The sequence below is a fragment of the Equus quagga genome, chromosome 2, assembly GCF_021613505.1.
Source record: "Equus quagga isolate Etosha38 chromosome 2, UCLA_HA_Equagga_1.0, whole genome shotgun sequence".
NCBI classification, from domain to species: Eukaryota; Metazoa; Chordata; class Mammalia; order Perissodactyla; family Equidae; genus Equus; species Equus quagga.
In genome coordinates, this window is record NC_060268.1 from 45,447,361 (window position 1) to 45,466,284 (window position 18,924).

The following is an 18,924-nucleotide window of genomic DNA, read 5'->3' on the forward strand; positions in this document are numbered from 1 at the left end:
GAAATGAGAAAAGAGACACTTCTTCAAAGTATCTCTGTGCTTAGCCTATCACTATATGTACACTAAAACAAGAGCAATAAATACTTGTCCATGTTATTACTACTAAGAACTTAAAACAACCCTGAGGGTTACCCATCTAGTGATACCTAAGTTACTCTTGGTTTCTGAAGAATCTCTCTTGAAGCGTTAGTATAATAAGGGCATAAGAGAGTTCTTCATTACAGCTGTGGTGCTAGTGAAACAGGTTGTGGGCCCATCTTGAATTAGTTGTTCTCCTTTAAGGAAACTGATAATCAAAAGATTTAAATATAGTTCCCTTGTGGAGATTAATCCATTCATTAATATTATTGGGATCATATTTTCAAGTCACAGAGTACAGTGGCATCCATTGAACTTACAGTGCATAGATCACAATTTCATACTTACTTTGTTTCCGTTTTGCAATTAACCCTATAGGGCAGATTTCAAGGAGGCACTAAGCACTCTTTACTCTATCAACGAACTATCTGTTTCTTTTACCTAAGTCTTGAGCATGTAATTAGTAAATTTTGACTTGAAATCTTTTGATTTCTTGGTTTAAAATCTGTAGGGTCAGTGTGGAACAGATAGATTTAGTAGCTCTTGAATATCTTAACATGTGAACTGACTGTTAATTGTCATTTCTTTAGAGGGAATATCCAAGTCCTGGAAATACTGACCCTGATCATTACTGTTACCTGTGAAACTAATGGGGGTATGATTCAGAACACAGTAGCATCATACTTTGTTTCCTTCTCCTCTTCCTCCTTTTAGAGAAATACATGATAGAATATTTTGCAGCCATCTAGCTTTCAACAGATGCGACTATAGAAGGGCCTACCCTCCTCTGCTCTAAGAAACTTTGAAATTTCAGTATCTGGTGCCTAAAGAATAACTGGGTACATTTAAACTATTCTGTGCTCTTGATTCTGTTCCTTAAAAGCGTAGACACAAAGAGAAATCACATAAAGTGTAATCCAATTGAATGGACAATTTCCTTTCCTATTTGGTCTACGTGCACCACCTGGTGGTAAAGTAGTGTATTTCAAGCAGTGTGTGTGTGTGTGTGTGTGTGTGTGTGTGGTGTGTGTGTGTGTGTGTGTGTGTGTGTGTGTGTTTGTGTTCTGAGAGTATCAATATGGGAAAGAGAATTTTAATATACATTCCTAAATATTGATTTAGATTAATAATGTAATTATTCTGCAACAAATATCTAATAAAGCACTAGAATACTACTATATATACACTAGACCAGGAGGTAAAAGGGAGAATAATTCATGTTGGAAAGGAAAAAGCCTTCTCTTATCTATATTAGCTATACCTCTTATAATTCCATCCATAAATTAACATTTACTTATTGTGCTAATGTTCTTATTGAGGCAAGAGTCAAACACTGATAACCAATGTAAAACCATTTTCTTTGTTTTTAATCTTTAAGAATAATAAGTTTTAAAAGTATGTATCCTCTTCCTTATATTAGTAGTTAGTATATGTCACGAGTCACAGAATTTTAAAACTACAAGGCATCATAGAATCATTTAGACTAATACATTAATTTTACAAAGTAGCAGCTGATATTCAGGAACGTCAAATAACTTGCCAAGGTCATAAGAACCTAGGTCTTCTCACTTTCAGTCTAGGAATATAAGACATGAGAATTAAACTCATATACAATGGTGAAATGTCTCTTTATGAAGAGACATATCCTTAACTCAGCTATACAGTGCTTTAGGATACTAAGATGTGAATTAATACCTAGTAATAGTTTTATTCTAACATTCTGAGCACAAAGGAGTAATAGTAGAAATGCATGCATCATAAAGCTGTGGAAAAGATTTTATAACGATTAAAAAATCCCTCATAAATATTCAAGGGAATATTTCTCAACTTATATACAATTGCCATGTTGTAAATATGGTCTAAACATTTCCCTTTGCCCTGCTAACTGCTTCAGAATCAAAGATCTGTTTCTACAAATTAGGGACCCATTTGTAGATTTAAGCATAAACCATGTTCATAGCTCCCTCTCATGACCATTGAATGAATACTATACAAGCCTCCTTTATTCTTGCTGTTGTATTCAACTAACAGCTCACTGGTTAAGTTTTAATTGCTTCCAATGAGGTCAGCAAAGGTATTTATCTAAAAGCCCTGAATAAAAGGCTCCACACACACACACACAAGCACACACGCGCTCACACACACAGAGAAAATCCTCTTGCCTGTTGATTTATGGAAACAATTATGATTCTGCTGGAGAATTTCTCAGCTGAGAAATAGTTTGTAGCTACAGTAGAGAGGCTCAAGTTGCACCAGGCAGACAACAGACATGGAATTCTTGTGTATCCAGCTGTTATCAACAGAACAAGTAAGTTACTGCTATTTGTTTTTAAAAACAATGCTGAATGTTTTCTAGTAGTTTATCTCTTTCTCTGGTTTTAGAGCTGAGGGGAAAAGTAAAGTTACCAGAGTTTTGAGCCATGTAGTTATCTATAGCAATTATGCTATAGAACTTACATAAAGATAAGGCTGAAGTTCTCCAGAGCAATCCTGACATTTAACTTGAGAAATCTGGGCAGTTCAGGAGAAAATAACTGATTAACCACAAATGTAAAAGCATACAATAAAGAAATCTGGGGAAAGCATTTATACTTTGTTAACAGTAATTTTAGAACTTAATTTAAAACAATGGCTCGAATTGCAGAATGTTTCTTACCAAATAGCAACCGAAATGAATGGTACAGTCATATTCTGACTTGTCTCTACTAATGCATAACTTTTATAAATCTACATACAGAGGGGTAAAGATGTCGACATCCTCTGTGAAAGTTGTTTTAAAGGTAGCTTCATAGTATAAATTGAATGTTATAATACTATTTACCCACTGACATTTATACATACAATTTTTCGTCTTCCTCTCTCCTCCCCTCCCCATTCTTAATCTCTCATTGCAAACAGAAGTCAAGTAGCAAACAGCATCGCAGCAACTGAGCTTATTACAACCTGTTTTTTATAAGGATACACCAACAGAGAGTTATTTAAGGAGGAATCCTGTATTGTTATCAGGAACTGAAAGGATAAGGCTAACAATTTGGAAGGAGAAACTACTCTTTCTTAAATCAATCTACAATTCACAGATAGGAAGAGGTCAATGACCTAGAAGCAAAAATCAACTCCAGATTTAATTTTCATTATGTTATTCATGAACACCCGGAGCACTACACTATAATGCGCAAATGGATACTGACATGGATCCTGCCAACTTTGCTCTACAGATCATGCTTTCACATTATCTGTTTAGTGGGCACTATATCTTTAGCTTGCAATGACATGACTCCAGAGCAAATGGCTACAAATGTGAACTGTTCCAGCCCCGAGCGACATACAAGAAGTTATGATTACATGGAAGGAGGGGATATAAGAGTGAGAAGACTATTCTGTCGAACACAGTGGTATCTGAGGATTGATAAACGAGGCAAAGTCAAAGGGACTCAAGAGATGAAGAACAATTTCAGTAAGTATCGTCTTTTATTTAGAGCACTGCTTAGGAACCTTAACAACCTGTGAAAAGATCGATTTTCAAGTGACATGCTTTCTCAGTCTCCTTTTTTTTGGGAAAAAAATTAACTTTTAATTTATCTTTTAATTTCCCTAAATTGGGATAGATGACCTATGTTCTCAAAAACATCTTCTGGAACAGGGCAAATCTACTAATTTTATAGTTGGAGCTGATTACCTAAGCCATTTTGAAAATATATTCTCATTGTTCTAAGCTCAAAATGCCCATAAATTAAGCAAAATGTAAATGATATTATTCACAGTGAAATGTGACTTCTTGTCTTCTAGCAAAACTCATTAGGAACTGTAAAAGAGTACTCAGTAAATGCTCACAAAGACTACGTATTAGTTTAAGGAACAGAGAATTTATTTTAAAAAAATAACTTGATTTCCTTTGACAGGATATTTCTGTGATGTAAAATACTTAATCTGTGCTAAAAAATGCATTCAGTGACTTGTGCAATTGTGTATAGTTATAAAATAGAAGGGAATCTGTGGTATCTTCATCTGTTCATGTCATAATGACCCTGTATTAGATTGCTTAATTATTTCACCCAGGTAGAAAAATAGGTTCCTCCTAACATTTTCTTTATCTAAATCTTCTATACCATATTTCTATGTTATCTTAAGAGAAATGTAAATGTAGAAGAAATAAAAGGGAGTTAGAAGAGATGTTAATTGATGTGATTTTCAATTAGGAAGCCTTACATTTTCCCCAAGAATCAGTTATTCTTTTCATGTTGAAATATTAGGACTGGATTTATCTTTTAGCAGTTATGATTAATAATCAATTTCAATAATATTAAATTTAACGGGGTAAAATGTATACCTCAACATATACATTAAGAATTTAAAATCCCTGAGTGAAAATAAATTTTGTTTGTATGACTAGCACTTGAACAATGTTATTATTATATCATCTTATGATACTATGTGTGTTAAAGTCAACTGAAAAGAATGCATGGGGATGATGGTGTAAACATTTGTCTAGCACAGTGCCAGGCTTACAGTGCATATTTTAAACTTTTGTGGCTTGTTTAATGAATGGCTTTTAGTCTTCTTAACTAGTGAACCAACAAATGGGAATCTGGGAAATTATGTTTCCAATGAAAATGAGAGGCTCTTTGTGGATAGTCATTTCTATGTGAGCAACAGAATTTGGCTTATAATCAATTTACTTAAAAGTTATTGAAATTTATCATGGATAACGGAACCTGGAGGAGAAGACAGAGCCCAGGTGGAAGTTATGACACATAGGCCCAATCCCTGTCTGTGAATGACTTTGCAACAATTTCTTACTTTTTCTGATTCTCATTTTTTTCATCTGTAAGATGTGGGATACGTACAGACGATCTCCAATACACTTTCTAATTCCTACAGTCTATTCTATTCTAAACCACAGAACATATAACATAAATGTGAGCAAATCTAAGTACTTATTATATAATTATCACACACATTGAATGAGATGAAAGTGAATATTATCTCAATGGTAAGATGAGCTGTCAGAACTAATTTCAAAGTATAGTAATGAGGTTATCAAACCTAAACACTGTAGAATTCTTACATACGACAATTAATTCCTTTTGAAAACTTTACCAAATACTAAAAAAGTGAAAAATTAGATGTAAAAGGCAGTGAAAAGAATAATACGCATAATTATTTGGGATCAAAATATATACAACTGGAATGCATTCACACATGTTTTATTTTGTGTTAAAATTTCTTAAAATCATGAAACTCAGCTGTTTATAAACATACACAAAATGCTAAAGCTATTTGATAGTTTGAAAAACAATTTAGCACTAACCTTGAGTAATCATAAGGCCAATTTGGTATACCATTTCTCCTCTAACACTAATTCAACAAGGAAAAAGAAAGAGAGAGAGAGAGAGAGAGGGAGGGAAAGAAGAAGGGAGGGAGAGGATGAAAGGAAGGAAGGAAGGAAAGAAGAAAGGAAGAAAGGAAGGAAGGAAGACATGATATATATTATGTAAATATTCTTCACTTTTATAAGCGTTCTCATAGACTATATAAAAAACATACTTTCCTGCTATGGTAAATTCTCATGGAAAGGGAAACTTTCATCAGGATCCTTTAATTAAACCCTAAAACTGTTGTCAAGTTGTGCTGTTATCCTATCGAAGAAGGAGCCAATCAGGCTTTTCCATAGTTAAAAAGAGGTTAATTCACTGTTGTCTATAGGAAATCCTAAGACGCAGAAGAAAATACTCATTGGAAAATATATGGAATAACTTATTAGAATTCTGATAGTCATTTCCTATTATTTAAGGGTCAGCTTTACCCATTTTAAGAGTGAATGCCCCACATATAAAACATGCAAATTGACACACATAAAGTTGAAGCTAGTGTTACCAGGTACAAAGAAACCCAGGTACAAAGAAAGCGCTCAACAGAATTTGTTTAAAAAGTCAGAGAAGATGAGAAATTTGAAATTACAAATATGAAGATTGTTTACATTCCTCAATCATTAATTGAATAAATGAACAAATGAACAAAAGATGTTTTCTTCCTATTTTCATTAAAATGAGAGTAAAAGGTAATTTAATTGTCTACTAGAGCGAAAGGCAGCAAAGTTCAGAAAGTGGTAAAGATCAGAATCAAATTCTGCATTTCATTTTCATTGCTGTGACCCCTTAAATTTGTTAACAGGTTGTTAAACACCCTTCTTTGGAGGTTTTTAAAGATGATATAGATTTAAATGTCTCACGTGATAAAGTTTTGCATGAAATGTCAGCTATGTGAAACATAATTGTTCTCTGAGTTACCATAAGAAAGTCCCCGGTCCTTCTCATAGCTTTGCTTTGAATGAAAGGGAAAGTGACCTGAGGATATTAATGGGCCTCTAAAGACTGCTTACATCACCAGCATAAGTATGTGGTTTATAAGATATTGCTAAGATAATGGTGGAGTGAGTAGGAGAGGTAAAAAATCTGGATGTATAATTCTGCTTCCAGAAGGTGTTAGGCTGGTGTAGATGGACAGAGGGCCTGGAGGAAGAGAAGGGGAATGGTAAGGAGGTAGATATGATAGCTCACGTCTCATATCTTCAGAGAATTTAAGAAATTATTTAAGCTACCCAGGGTTGTGAAGATCTCAATTCAGGTTTAATTACAGTGTTGCCTTGTGAAATATTTTAAATTTAGATTAGAGTAAGTAAATTGCAGAAAAAGTGCACCAAGGAACCCAGTGGAAATAAAACTTGTATTAGTTGACCTATAGGGAAAACCCAACTATGTAAATGGAGGCATTCATGAGAGGCCAAGAGATGCTGGACCACATTTCCGACTCTTGGGGGAAAGAAGCTGCTGCTGGGAACTGGTCCTGAGATTGCATACTATTCTTACCAGGAGGCAAGAAAGCCTCTCCTTTCAACTTGTTCTCTCTGGTGGCTCCACGTTTAGCCTTACAGTAGGTTTCTAAGTGATGAAACTGGAGCCTAACCTGAACTAATAATAAGGGTAATAAAAGCATAAAGTGCCCTCCAAAATGGAATAAATATTCATATGCTTTGCAGAAGGAGAGCATTAATAACCTCATATAGGGACTGGCAATGAATGGTCAATGCTTCCACTGCTGTTGTGAGAGTGCTCCCCTTGAAGACAAAGGCAGAGGGTGAATTTAGATAACTGTTGGACCAGGCAGTCCATCAGCAGACAGAGGCAATCACTCCACACTTGACAGAAATAACACTGCTGTTTAAGCTGGGAATTGAGGTGCCGAGTGAGAGACGGCAGCAGTGCACTGGGCAAAGACAACTGCCCTGAGAGACAGATGTGGAACAGAGAACTCGGTCCCTCAGGATGGTTTTCTTGCTTTTGAAATACAATTTCTAAAAAGTTTTGCTCTTCCCCAAAATGGTCAATATCACTCATTCCTTTTAAGAAAAAATCCTTAATTGTCATAAACCACTGATTCAAGAAAAAGTACGCCTCACTTGTTAGTTATAATTAAGCATTGTAGCATAGCAAGAAAAGGGTTAGCCATTCTGAAAATTGGCCAACGATTTGGCAATATTCTCTTTTGGATTGTTAGACTGTGACGGGATATGGCCTAACAATTGGCAAAAAACAAATAAACACAGTGTGGTTGGATTTGACTTTGGCCATAAAATCTTCAGCGACTCAATTGTCAACAAATCTTTGGATAAGCTCCTTTTCAACTATTATTTCTGCTAGTAGCTAGCAAACGTACATACCACCTCTAAATGTGCAGACAGTTAACTTGCTTATGCTCCAAACAGTTCTTAGCAAGTTATCTAAAAGAACAATACTTCACACCATCAAAACAAAGGTAAGAAAACCAGGACAACTCCACCTTTAAAAAAATACACAATGAGAAACATATCCATGGAGTTGAACCAAAAGCCTAAAATTATTGACAAAATGGGGAAATTCTGTAGAACTGGTGACCTGCATTCCCTTAAGAAAGTTGTCAAGGATTTAAATTAGGGAAGACATATAAATAGCTGGAGAGCAGGTTTGGAAATATTAGCTATTCTTTGAAAACTATAATATTAAGGATTATTTTTATTTTATAGTATTCATCTCTTTTTTTGGCTAATACAAGTGCCTGGCACTTATGAAGTGATAATAATTTATTGCCACAGGTGCATCTCTTATTTATGTTGTAAATCCTCATCTGAACTGACCATCACTTTCATTTCTATATCACCCCAGAGCATCTGATCATGTGTCTTCCCTTGTGACTCAGCTGTATTGCAACTCTTCAGCCTATAGTTTTCAGAGACCCAGCTGAACTGGAGAGAACACAAGAAGCCAGCTTTTAGATATAAGGAAGAGTTTTCTTTTCTAGATTTTTCTATTTCTCAGCCTTGGCTAAATATTGTAATCAGCTGGGGAACTTTAACAAATACTGATGCCAGGTCCCACTCACAAAGATTCTCATTAAATTGATTTGGGGTTCAGCCTGGGCATCAGGAATTTAAAAAGTTCCTCAGATAATTCTGACATGACTTAGGGGATCACATTAGATTACTGGGGAAACCACAGCCCACTTAAATAAGAATCTCATGAAGGTGGGGAGGACCCAGGCATCTGTGTCTGTTAAAGCTCAGCAGTGATTCTAATGTGCAGCTAAGGTTGAAAACCACTCCTTAATGGGACCAAAGGTTCTAATTCAGCCTGGATCCCCTCAAGTGTCCTGGAAATGTTTTGGAACCCTTAGAGGGCTCCAGGGTTAACTTGTACCCTGGAGGATTTCAAAATGGGCTTATCAAAAATGAATCTCTGAATTATGCATTGAGGAAGTTCTTCTGGGTCCATTTAACCTTTCTGACAAATCTCAGTGGCTCCAACATTTGGTGAACTGGCCTGGAAATGCATGTGATGACAGCTCTGTAGCTACTACGTAAGAAGGCTTATTTGGTGAATAAGTTCGTTTCAGGGAAGAACAGATCCTGTGCCACAGTCTTACAATGACAGGCAGGTCTGAATCTCTTCTGAGATTTTCAAGTGGCACTGCAGCAGGGGACCTGGAGTATAGACATCAATGTCAGCTTACTCAGCACTTAAATGAGCCACTTATAACTATGAACCCAAATGCCCCCAAATTAGGATCTCACTTCCTATGGTCACCCCACAGAGTTCAAAGGTAGTGATTTAAAGAGACAACCTTCAGTCTAGAAAACTCAGAAGGGAAGAAACCCCAAGTCTAGAGGGTCTATCTAGGTTAGCGAGAAGGATGTGAAGCTGAGGTTTGTTCTCTGTAAGTTTCAGATTAAGGAAAAGCTTTCTTTTCTAAGGATCCTTACTTTCTTCATCTGAATGAAACAACTTTTGGTAGCACAGTAACTTCTTCACATCACTATTGAAATATAATACTTCTCTATATTTTAATTTCACATATGGCACATAGAAGAAAAAGCAGGAATTGTATAATAAGGAGAAAAAAAGAGTTCATTAAATGAAATGGGCTTCTATATGAATCCTTTCCTTTTCCAAACTGGATCCAATCTTTCTTTTTTTTAAAAACCACTCTATTGAGGTATGATTGACATACAACAAGCTGTACTTATTTAATGTATACAACTTGATGAATTTGAAGCATACATCTGTGAAACCACCACCACAATCTATGCCAAAAACATATTCATCACTTCCAAAAGTTTCCTCCTGCCCTTTTTATTTATTATTATTATTATTTGTGATACAAACACTTAACATAAGATCTACTCTCTTAGCAAATATTTAAGTATACAAGACGGCATTGTAAACTACAGGCATACACTGTGCAGTAGATCTCTAGGACTTACTCATTTGCATAACTGAAACTTAGTACCCTTTGACTAATACCTCCCCATTTCCCCCTCCCTCTATCCCCTAGCCACCACCATTCTACTCTCTGCTTCTATGAGTTTGACTATGTCAGATTCCCCCCATAAGTGGTATCACGTAGTGTCCTTCTGTGACTGGCTTATTTCACTTAGCATAATGTCCTCCAGGTTCATAGCCAATCTTTCTACATGCAAAATAGGTTGCAAAAGGAAAATCCTCTAACTTTCACATGGTTCTGAAAGTCACATTAAAGGGTCACTGAACATTTAACTGTCTCTTGACCAAGATTCATATTTGCGTTTGAGATTATATCCGTACCTGAGAAGCCATACCAAATTCACTAACAGAGAAAACGTCATTAAAGTTATTCAGCTGGTTGTGCGCACGGGTTTGTGTAGTAATACATAAAAACAAAGGAACCTGGGTGGGGAAGGAGAGAGTAGACTTATCCAATATCCACATCCTGGTAAAACTTGCCCTTTAGGCAGACGACATCCTCCTCAGAGGGAAGAGCGCTGAGGTCTGTTGGGGAGACCTGGCTCTAGAGATTCTCCAGCTGCTCCAGTCGACTTCCCTGCAGAAGAATGTGACCACTTCTACTGGAGGGGACACAAGTACTTGACAGAGCCACTAGCTAGTGTCCTTCTAAGAATAAATAGGAAGAAAATACCTTTGTCTGTGAATGGGAGAGAAAAAAGTGAGAGAGGAAAGGAAAAAGGACTTTTTACAAAAATTAATGGATTTTGCATTTTAAGTTTAGGGTGTATTTAAATACAAAGGAGTCTCATGCAATATAGCTCTACTAAGTTTTTGAAGCATTTAAGGAATAAGGGCAATAGATTGATAAGATAGTAGTGGCAGGATTTCTGAGTTCAAAACAAAACAAACAAAAACAAAATAGTGTACAGAGGGGTTGAAAATGATTATTGCAGACGGTGCTCAAATAGGAGGTTTGAATCTATTAGTTAAATTTGTGTCTAAAACTGTAACAGTCTTTGTTTATTTAACAGGACTATTCTGAAACTGGGTTTACTTTTATGATTAATTTAAGACAAGAGAAATGAGGCATATTTCAACATCCTTAAATACCATATTTATCATGTTCCATTAAAAGCTATTACAATATTTTCTACTTATCTCCTTTTTAGAACTTTAGATGTAATTGTAGATAATGTTGAGAAAATGATTTGAGATCAAATTCAGAATCAACTAAGCTTGCAGATTTTTCTTAAGGCAGCACTTCCAAATTTTGTTTCTTAGAACACTAGTGTCCCTTGAGATATTAATGGTTCTTCCTGCAGCATGGTTTCTGTGGCTAACCAACTGGGAAATATTAAGTTAAGTTGAACAAGTTTTTCACAGCAGAAACTCTCTGAGCCTATACTACACTAATATGAATCACACAGCTCTGGGAGAAGACTATATGGCTTCCCAAACTTATTTGACAACACAGCACATACACTCCCTGTGCCTCCCACCCCCTATTCCCACCACTCTCCCCCCTGATTTGGGTAAAACATTTAAATTTCATTAAATTGCAATTTGAGAGCTATTGCCTAGGGATCTATCTGTGGTGTAGTGATGAACTAAACCAAGCTTCCACTCTCTTGTTTGTTCCAAATAAAAAGACTATAAAATTGACCTGAACCAATGTTTTAAGAATGACCTTGAACCACAAATTTGTGCCAAAGTCAGAAGCCTGCATATGATTTTGGACTCAGGGTAGTATTTTGGGTAGGATAGTGGCCTGAAATCCAGAGATTTGCAGTGAGATTTAAGCCTAGTTTGAAGCTCTTTCTGAGTTCTGAGTAGCTTTATAGGATCACTCTTCTAATTTGAAATGATGCCCAATACCTATTATTTGGGCAAACTATAAACTAAGCAAAAACATTTCCCATGCAGTAACCCAAAAATGTTTAAGGATTCCAACATGATTGAAAAATTCTTATCTTATGTACTTAAAAACAATAAGCTGTGTTCTACTTTTCAAAAATGTAGTTTGAGCAAAAGTTATTTTAATTATATCAACAGAGTAAGTTTCATTTACTGGCTAAAAACTATTTAGAAGTTTGAAATTTAGCACAACCCGAAGGGAGAAATGCAAGTTTAATGAATTAATTTCCACATCCTTTTAAGAGGTCGCTTATTTGAGATTTTGAATAGAACTGCCTCTCTAACCATCCATAGCACATTTGCCTTGTCTTATGGTTCTTTCTGTTTGCATCTGGCAATGCCTCTAGAATGTCAGTTTTGGAAAGATAAGCATCATCTCTTACTCTTCCTTTTGTCTCCCAATGGGCAGCACTTAGCCCAGTGCAAGAGGTCGAAGAAGCAAGAAGAATTGGCAATCACTTAATATATTTCTCCCTTAAGTTTTTACACATCCAAAATTTAGTTATAGGTAAGAAATAGATTACTAAAGTATCATAAAAATTTAATGTGGACAAGAATTAAAAGCCTTGCCGAAATAAGAGAGAAGTACAATTCACTTCTCTCTCACTCTCACATTTAAAGAAAAAACAGTATTGGCCTTTAGAACCTATTTGATTTAATGTTTTTCTAGGTAGTTTCAAGAGACTAGTGGAAAAGTTGTTTTCTTGTAGAGGCCAACAATCTAAGCAGACACAGGTATCACTGGTGATTCAGGAAGGGTGATTGGCAGGGCATGACGAAGACCAATTCTGGAAAACTATGGCCTCCGCAACACCCATTCCTATTCTCATCTGACTGTCCACTAATTCCTGCATATCAAAATCTATATGCAGAAAAAAAATTCATAGTTGATATTGGCTTATGGAATATCTGTATTAAAAGGAGACACAGAGGAAAAGTCTTTAAGAATTAAATGAGCTATCCTAGTAAAAACAAGCAATGGGCTGATAATTTTTGGGTAGGAATCTTCCTACTTATTAGTAACACTTTTAGACTGATCCCGAACTCAGTGACCACCACTGAAGGGAGGAGAGGACATGTGTACAGGGAGAGAGAGCCAGGGAGAAGTAGAAGTCGGTGAATACCCGCTCAATTGGTTTTAGTGCCAGGAGCCTGGTCCTCAGACAGTCTTTAGGTGTCATATGGTATGGCTGACTGTACTTCTGACTACAGGCTTGGTTAGTCTTGGTCACACTGAGGCAGCTCTCACGGGGACTCCACCTGGAGGCAGTGGGCAGTTTCCTCCTTGTTTGCAGGAATAATGAAGACATCATACAAAACTTTGAAAGACTGGTGACTTCTTTTTTCATTCTTTTATTAATTCAACAATCGGAAGGAAGTCATTGATATCTTCCCCAAGCCAGACTGAGGCTCCAGTTGTAAACGAGTCCACAGTCGTGTTTTTAGAGCATTAACAGTTTAGTTGAGATACAAGTCAGAGGGGGCAAGTTTAGAGCACATGAGGGGGTTGCCTAACTCAGCTTGAGGAGGAGGGCATGGAAGTCTTTTTTTGGAAGAAAATGACCTGAAGGATGAGCAGGATAAGAGAGAACAGATGTACTACTTTCAGAGGAAACATTTTTTGTAGATGCTGGGTAGTAAGAGAGTATTGTAAGGTCAGGAAGTAGAAAGCGATTTAATATCTTTCCAGGTATCAGTGTTAAACTCACTAAGGTGAATCTTTTTTTTATATTAAAAATATGAGGAAAAACACTTGCCCCTTATCAATTTTCAGACTTTGTCTGATTGCTCTGTTTACTAAAAATGGCTATTTTCTTTAAAGGGTAACTTTTTTTTGAAGGCATAATTTAAGTTCTGCTAATTGGGTTAATATTATTTTTCTGGATAACTGCATATTTTTCTCTTTTTAATGCCTTTTCAATCTTTGATCATAATTGTAACCTGCTTCAGTCAGCCATTCACAAATAATCACTGTAAAAGCTACATTACCATTATGGAGGATTTTTTCCCCCATAATAGTTTCTAAAAAATGAAAGAAACAATGGTTTTGAGGCACATGTTTAGCCTTAAAGGATAAAATTATGGAGGCTATCTGCCACATTCTTTGAGATGAGACAACTTTTACCACCATTAGAGTTGAATTACCTGTTTCAGTTTAACCAGGACACTCAGTAGTCAAGCAGCTGTGCATAGTTTTACTCCCTCTAAATCATGAAGTAGGCAATGAGGTGAGTGTTTTCACACTTAGACAAATCTATTGAGGTGTCTCTGTTTCTGAGAAATTGTGCTCAATTCCCTTCCTGTACACATAATACATTATAAAATAATGTCAGATGTTGAATAGACATATGGAGGTGCTGTCGACTTTGAAAAGATACTGGCCCAATTTAGTCTTCAAATTTTCTTTCTTTAAGGCTTGAAGTTGTCCAGATATTGAATAATAATTTATTCTCAAAGAAGATGAGCATAAATCTATATCATGTTTGTTAGGTTGTACTTGGACCTATAATTTATGATGTTTTAAAGTACTATTTAGTAGCTTATCAGGTATTCACATTAATATTACTATTAAAATTACTGCACTATGCAGAAATAAATTTTGTTTGTGATTATTGTTATAAATCTTCTAATTTACACTATATAAAATTGCACAATTACAACTGGGAACTTTTTTTATTCTTTTTTTTTTTTTTTTTTGGTGAGGAAGATTGGCCCTGAACTATCATCTGTTGCCAATCTTCCTCTTTTTTACTTGAGGAAGATTGTCACTGAGTTAACATCTGTGCCAATCTTCCTCCATTTTGTATGTGGGATGCTGCCACAGCATGGCTTGGTGAGCAGTGTGTAGGTCCATGCCCAGGATCCAAACTTGCAAACCCTAGGTCACTGAAGCGGAGTGGGCGAACTTAACTACTATGCCACTAGGCTGGTCCCACAACTGGGAACATTTTTATTGAGTGACTAAATATAAGTAGATAACTAAAATGATGTTAATTCTTTAAAAATACATACACCAATATTGAATTTGGTGCAACTGGACACTTCATTCCATTCTAATTAATTTTCAAAATATCTCTTTGCTGTAAGCTTGCAATTAAACTATTAGTCCATTTCACAGAAGGAAAGAAAAGATTCTCAGGAAGTTGGCCAATTTGAAGTTTGTTAGGGTACAAGTTCCAGTTTTAAAATTATACATAGGCCTGTTTTGCCTCCTATTTAGGTATGGTTCATTTCAATTAAGAAAGACTGATGTTCTAAATTAGCTGATGATTGAGGGGCTGGCCCAGTGGTGCAGCGGTTAAGTTCAAGCACTCCGCTTCAGTGGCCTGAGGTTCACAGTTTCAGATCCCAGGCACAGACGTACACACTGCTCATCAAGCCACACTGTGGTGGCATCCCACAGACAAAATAGAGGAAGATTGGTACAGATGTTAGCTCAGCGACAATCTTCCTCACCAAAAAAAAAAAAATAATAATAATAATTAGCTGATGATTGAAATGATCATATCAAAAACCTCTGTGTGCAATGATTGATTTTTTTTCTGGAAATATCTGGGTAGTCAGTTAACTTACAAAGAGTAGATATTGAATAACAGCCCTGATGGGTTCACTCTGTGATTAAGATTGTTAAGTATTAAAGAGCAAGAAGTTCATGTTCAGAATACTGCTTTGAACCTTCCAGTTTCCCTAAAGGCAACAAAAGTTACTAAGAGTCTTTGGAGGGGAAGAAGCGAGGTATTTTTAAGTAACATTTTCCCCTACAATGAAGACACAGGTCTTCAATATTATTTTAAGATAACAAAAATAATTACTACAAGAGGTAAACTTATTGAGTCGTTACTGTGTGCCTGGCACAGTGTTAAACACTTTCCTATATATTATCTAATTTAGTCTTCACAGAGCACATAGAACGTTGGGAAAGTTATGCTCATTTTGCAGATGGGCAACTTTGGCTCACAGAATTAAGTGACTTGCTCTAGGTTTCATTACTAGTAACTGTCGGAGTTGGGACGTAAACCCAAACAAGTTTAACTCCAAAGCATAGTTTTAGCTATCACCACATGTATCACTATACTGTCACTGGTGTTATTAAAACATCACGCATTAATTTGCACCATGCAGTGGGATAATTTGCATCTAAAGAACTATAAACAGCTGGAATTTTCTTCGCTGTGATATGACCTAATGAGTACTTGGCATTATCTTCTTATTAAATAAAAACTTTACTCCAACTTTCCTTGTACAAAACATCTCCATCTGTCTTCTCCTGAGTTGGCGTAGAAACCTTTAGTTTATTTTCCCTACAAATTGCTAAAGATGCTGCAAAATTTAATTTGGTTGTATTTTAAACCCATTTCTGACACGTATTAAAACTATTTATACTTCTATTCATTAGTAAGTGTCTTCATAATTATTATAGAATACATACATACACAACTTCATTTCTGAGAGTGAATCAGGCAATTTTTGGAGTAAAGTTAGATAATTTCCCTCTCTAAAGGCCACTAAATCCAAATAGAACAAACACAAAAACAAACAAAAGAAACAGCAGAGAGCTTATTCTAACAAGCACTTCTGAAGGATAGTTTGAAAAAGAAATAGTTTACTGGCAAATTGGTTCTTTCTTTTGTCCATGATTACTATGTTCTCAATTTATTTCTAATTCTCTTAGGACTTTACCCAATTAAAAGAAAAGAGACAAAAGAAAGGGAATAAAAATGATGAGTTGTGCAAAGACAGTATATCTGGAATTCTATTTTTTTAACGATTTTTTTGTGTGATTATAGGAAATCATATTATATGTCTGTTTCTCAAGGTTTTTCAGAAAACTAGACATATGAATTATTTGTGAGCTGACTGACCTTAGGTTCTTTCAATAGCTTAAAAATATCTTAGAATGTTTATATTCTGAAAGTTGCAGTGGCTCTTTCCAACAACTAGAACACTATTTATTGCAATATTGATTGCAATTGATTGAATATTGATTGAATAAATATTGACACATTGTGTGCTTGCACTATAGATACATAGAGAAATAGGGTAAAGACTCACTATTTGAAAAATTTCAGCCTACTTGGCAGACCAACACCAAACACTCAATTTTTAATAGAATGTGGTATGTATGCGATAAAGATATGTTCAGGGAGTTAGGGGACTACAGTAGAGGGCAGGTCACAGAACCAGGGAGAAACTGAGCAAGACTCTCAAAGCACTTTATGTCTGAACCACATCTCAAAGAGCTAGTGGGAGTGAACCAGGCTAGAGAAGGGGATAAGGAATGGGGGAGGGAGTCAGAAGAAAGCGCATCCCTTCCTGGAAAACAGTACATTTTCAGGAAAGACTGAGTGGTGTGTCGGTAGGCACATATGGGAATTAGTGTTTCAGGAGCATCAAGTTCGAGGTAGGAAGTAGGGAGAGACGAGACTGTAGGGAAGCCTCATTTCTTAGAAAGTTGTTTACCATTTTAGGGAACATGTACTTTACCCCATAGGTAATAAGGAGCTATCGAAGAACAATGTAGAAGCAGGAACTAGTCAAAAACAGCTATTTACATTATTCACAAAAATTACCTGAATAGTTAATATTTTAATAATGTGAACACGTATTTTATTAAAAGAGTTAATCTCTTTTCTTCTTCCCAAAGTTTCTTACCAGAACTACTCAAAAGTAGCAAAATTAGCTCATGTTAATTAATATCCATACTTTGCTCTACCCACTGTTTGCTATCGGGGTTTATGAATGGACTAGATCATCAGTTAGGGAAGAGAAAAGGTAGAAAAGGTAGGCTTGAACAATTCACCTACGATGTATCAGTCTTAGTTTATTATACCAACAGTGCTCTTTTAGTATAAACATTAATATGTATTATTTACCACCTCAGAGTAGATTGAATTGATTAGAAGGTGAGAAGCAGCACAAGGACAAAGAAATGATACAGTGTTAGGTATTATGGGACCCGGGACTTAATCCTTTTTCTTCCAGTAATTAATTGAATGACCTTGGGCAAGTACTTATCTATTCTGGGCCTCGGTTGTTTTTTTTTTAAAATATAAAATAAAAGAAGTTAGAGCAGATTACTTGAATAGATTTCTTTTGAAAAATGTTACCAATGGCACTAAGCAACTGAGAGAGAAAAAAGGTGTATTGGCTATCTATTGCTGCATAACAAATTAACCCAAATTTAGCAGCTTAAAACAACATTTCTTCTCTCAGAGTGTCAGAGGGTCAGGAACCTGGGAGCAGCGAGCTGAGAGGTTCTAGCTCAGGCTGTCTCACAGCGTGCAGTCAAGCTGTGAGCCAGGACTGCAGTCTTCCCCACACTTGCCTGGGGTTGAAGGATCTGCTTCCAGCTCTCTCACATGGTAGTTGGCAGGCCTCAGTTCCTAGCAGGCTGTCAGTCAGAGACTTCCTCTTTACTATATGGGCCTCTCCATAGGCTTCCTCAGTGTCATCCTAACATGGTAATTGACTTCTCCCAGACTGAGCATGAGAGAGAGGGGGAGAGAGGGAGCAAGAGTGCACCTCCAAGATGGCAGTGGCCACAGCAGCACTTTTGCCTTATGTTATTGGTTACGCAGACTGATCCTAGTAAGTTGTTGGAGGGTGTGAATTACTAACTGGTGGGGATCATTAAAGGCCAAACCAAAGGGTGGCTACCACATATGGTTTCTGCAGAACTTTTAGTCATGCTGGGAATTAAAGTATACATAACGATTACGTTAAAGCAACAACAGACGAGGAGCAGAGCAACACATGAGTGAAATCAGCCTGAGGAATAGATAGCTCTCCTATAGAAGCTGCTAGTTTGGCTTAAGTTCTCCTTAGGAGGCACGTAGCTCTCTTCTCTTACTACAAACTTAGAGAGGTAACCTTACTGTGTGTGTTAATAACCCACTTTGTAGCATTGAGAAAGAAATGAGATTATCTGCTTACTTGCAAGCACACTAGTGGTTAGATGAGACAAAGACAACTCCATTCTGGAGTTACAGGGCTGTAAGGAACTCTTGAGATCATCTAGTCTGGAGATCTTGACATGGAGTTTGCATATGGCCCTCAGGGAAATTCGTAAGGAAAAATCGTACACAAAAATACCGGGGAGTGGATTCAAAGCTTAAATTAGATTTTCAAAAGTGCCCGT

At 36.3% G+C, this 18,924-nt stretch overlaps 2 protein-coding genes across 7 annotated transcripts in view; one reads left to right on the plus strand and one right to left on the minus strand.

The window, feature by feature from the left end:
* The window catches only part of FAM227B (family with sequence similarity 227 member B), a 217,312-nt gene that overhangs the window by 72,671 nt on the left and 125,717 nt on the right, over nucleotides 1-18,924 (minus strand). The gene's annotated exons all lie outside the window — the stretch shown is intronic.
* The window catches only part of FGF7 (fibroblast growth factor 7), a 57,462-nt gene continuing 40,712 nt past the window's right edge, over nucleotides 2,175-18,924 (plus strand). The window contains exons 1-2 of the mRNA XM_046654505.1: nucleotides 2,175-2,386; nucleotides 2,977-3,532. Of these exons, the coding sequence (XP_046510461.1) occupies nucleotides 3,247-3,532 (286 nt within the window). The 5' untranslated portion in view covers nucleotides 2,175-2,386; nucleotides 2,977-3,246. The remainder of the gene's footprint in view (nucleotides 2,387-2,976; nucleotides 3,533-18,924) is intronic.